We start from the raw sequence: 3,354 nt of genomic DNA on the forward strand, positions 1-3,354 counted from the left end.
ATTTTTTTTTTTTTTTTTTTTTTTTTTTTTTTTTTTTTGTATATATTTTTTTAAGTTAATTTTAAATTCATTAATACTACAGAAAATTAATTTCTTTATATTTATATTCCCTTATAGATTTATATATAAATTAGAAATAGATAGTATGTTTTATTCTTATGAATATTAAGAAAAAAATACTTTTTAAATATAGCATGTATATATATATATTTTTCTTTTATTTTTAAACTAATTGTTATGTTTTAAATAATAAAGAAGAAAAATCTTCTATATAATTTTTTTATGTACACTTTTAGAATTAATTTTTGAATAAATAAATTAAATACAATTTAGTTAGGGTTGTTAAAGTAATAAGAGTTAATATAATAAATATGTTAAAGATATATATATATATGTTACGTTTACTAAAAAAAAATTAATAAACATTTTAAGTAGAACTTAATTTTTTTCTTCATATATATACACATGTATTATATTTATGTGGAATAAAAATTAATTAAAAATTCATTTTTATATATAATATATATATATATATAAATATAGTATTCATTTGTTATTTTATTCATTATTTTAATATTTTTGTAAATACTTGTTTTTAGGAGTAAAAAAAAAGTATTTTATTTTAATTAAATTTTAATTACAAAAATTTATATTTATTATAATGTTATGTAGGTTTTATAAAAAATAACTTTAGTCTAAAAAAAAAAAAAAAAAAAAATTATGATATTTCTTAATTAAATTTATAAAAAGATAAACACAAATTATTTAGAGATAATTCATTTATAATTAATTAAATTTAAAAAATAAATAAAAAAAAAAAAATGTGCGATGATTTTCCTAAAAAAATTAGTTTAACAATTAATAATAAAAATGAATCAGTTTTTTCAAAAAGTAAAATATCAGAGGAGCCCACAACTCTCCTTATCAACAATGTAAAAAACGAATTACACCTATCTAACGAAGATAATAATTCAAAATCTAATAATGTTATAAGTAATACTAATTCTCCATTAATTCATAGATATAGAAGTCGAAGTGAAGCACCAGGGAGTGCAAATTTTAATAAAAATAATTTTCAGAATGATAAATCCAAAAATATAAGATTAACTAGTAATAATAATAAGATATGTAATGAGTCTAAAGATGAATATTCTTCTAATTTTAAAAAACAAACTGCTAGTATTAGTATCCTAAGTAGTAATAATAAAAATTTAGCTAAATTTGAAAAAAAAAATGTAATAGGTTATAATTATTTCACTAACAGAAGAAAAGATTTAGATACAGATGATTCTAATATTATCAAAAATTTACCATTAAGTATATATGTAGGGACATGGAATTGTGAATATTTTGATTTTTCAAAAGATTATCATTATGATAAAAAACGGTATACTACGAATTATTTAAAAAAAAATACGAAGGAGAATATGTATTCAACACAAATGAATGATAGATATTCCGTTAGAGCAGTAACACCTTTAATATGTTTTGATTCCACCAAAAAATTAGATAGCTTTTATTTTAATAAAAAGGAACGACGAAACAGATCAAACGATTGTAAAGATAGCAAATATAGTCAGAATATAACTAAAGAAAATAAAGAAAATAAAAAAATATCATACAATGGTAATTTTGATTTGAAAAATTCCTATAATAGGAAAAATTTAGAATACAATTCTGAATTTCATCATAATATGGATATAACAATTATTAATAAGAACGGTAAAACAGATAATAACAACAGTAATAACAAATATGGAAAAATGAATTTTAATAAAAAGGGTGACATAGAAATTAATAAAAAAAAAAAAAGTTACGATACATTAAGAGTTCCCGGTGATGATCATGTTAGGGAGTTATCGTTAAATGAAAATTTTTTTAGAAATAAAGATGAAATCATTGATTTAAAAAATTTAAAAAATTTAAAAATAGAAAATAATGAACACAAATTAGAAAAAAGTTATGATTTTTTACAGATTAAAAAAAATTATTGTCCAACATCAAAATCAAAAGAAGGATTTCTATTTTCTCACTGGATACAACCTTATTATGATATATATGTAATTTGTTTGCAAGAATCTATATCTGATAATATAGTGGAATATTTATCTATGTATTTAAAAGAAGTAAACCAAGAGACTTATGTATTTTTACCATTAGCTGACTATAAATTATCAGGATATGGAGATGGAGCCTTTCTACAAATGAAATCAACAACTATAGCCGCATGGGTAAGAAAAACCAAATTATATCCAAATGGTCCAGTTAAATTATGTGCATCAAAATCTATATCTTTTAATAAATTAAATAATAGTAAAGGATGTGTTTCTATATTATTAAATATTTTTAATCAGTTTATTTTATTTATTGGTTGCCATATGCCTGCGAAAGATCAAGAATTAAGACAGAAATCAAGAGAATTTATATTAACAAAATTAAGTGAATATTTTAGTAATAAAGCTACTTCTAATTTTAAAGATGTATTTCATCATGTTATTTGGATGGGTGATTTTAATTTTAGAGTTCATGGAATACATTTGGAAAAAGTAATTCATTATCTAAAAACTAACAATTTAAAAGAATTACTAAAACATGATGAAGGTCATTCTGCTTATTCATGTGATTTATCTATAAGCTTTCAAGAATTGCCTATCAACTTTTTGCCTACTTATAAAAAAAAAGGAGGTAGACCAATTATTAATAAAAATGATAACAAGTGGGTTGAGAAAGAATATAAATTAATTCATAATATAAAATGGTATAAAGGAGGAAAACAAGAACCACGAATACCATCAGTAATATATATATATATATATATATATATATATATATATATATATATTTATTTATTTATTTATTTATTTACCTATTTATAATTATACATTCAAATATTGTATTTTTTTTTTTTTTTTTTTTTTTTTTTTTTATAGTGGACAGATAGAATTTTTAAGTGGTCATGTGAAAAAACAAAAAATTGTTTAGCATTTATTCCAAACTCATATATATCTCCAATACCTGAAGAAAAAAGTAATTAATATTCATTAAATAATTATTCTTATATTTATTCTTATGCATATATATATATACATTACATGATGACATTTCTAATTTTTTTTTTTTGCTTTTAGGTATTTTAACGGCTAGTGATCACAACCCAGTATCTTGTTGCTTTCAGATGTATAAAATGAAAAATGAAGAAGATATACCATTAACTAAAGTAATATTTATATAATTATAAGAAATAACATATATATATATAGATATATATTTATGATAGAATAAATATTGTTATTTCTTTCTTACATATAATTTATATTATTCTTTTTTTTTTTTTTTTTTTTTTTTTTTTTTTTG

At 19.2% G+C, this 3,354-nt stretch overlaps 1 protein-coding gene across 1 annotated transcript; it reads left to right on the forward strand.

The window, feature by feature from the left end:
* Positions 1-821: 821 nt before the first annotated feature.
* PGAL8A_00338500 (endonuclease/exonuclease/phosphatase family protein, putative) lies at positions 822-3,232 on the forward strand (the record flags this gene model as incomplete). The annotated part of the gene is made up of 3 exons (XM_028672417.1): positions 822-2,795; positions 2,931-3,027; positions 3,129-3,232. The coding sequence occupies 3 exons, from the start codon at positions 822-824 to the stop codon at positions 3,230-3,232; spliced, it is 2,175 nt and encodes a 724-aa protein (XP_028528972.1).
* Positions 3,233-3,354: the final 122 nt, after the last annotated feature.

Source organism: Plasmodium gallinaceum (assembly GCF_900005855.1).
Source record: "Plasmodium gallinaceum strain 8A genome assembly, contig: PGAL8A_v1_98, whole genome shotgun sequence".
Classification (NCBI taxonomy): domain Eukaryota; phylum Apicomplexa; class Aconoidasida; order Haemosporida; family Plasmodiidae; genus Plasmodium; species Plasmodium gallinaceum.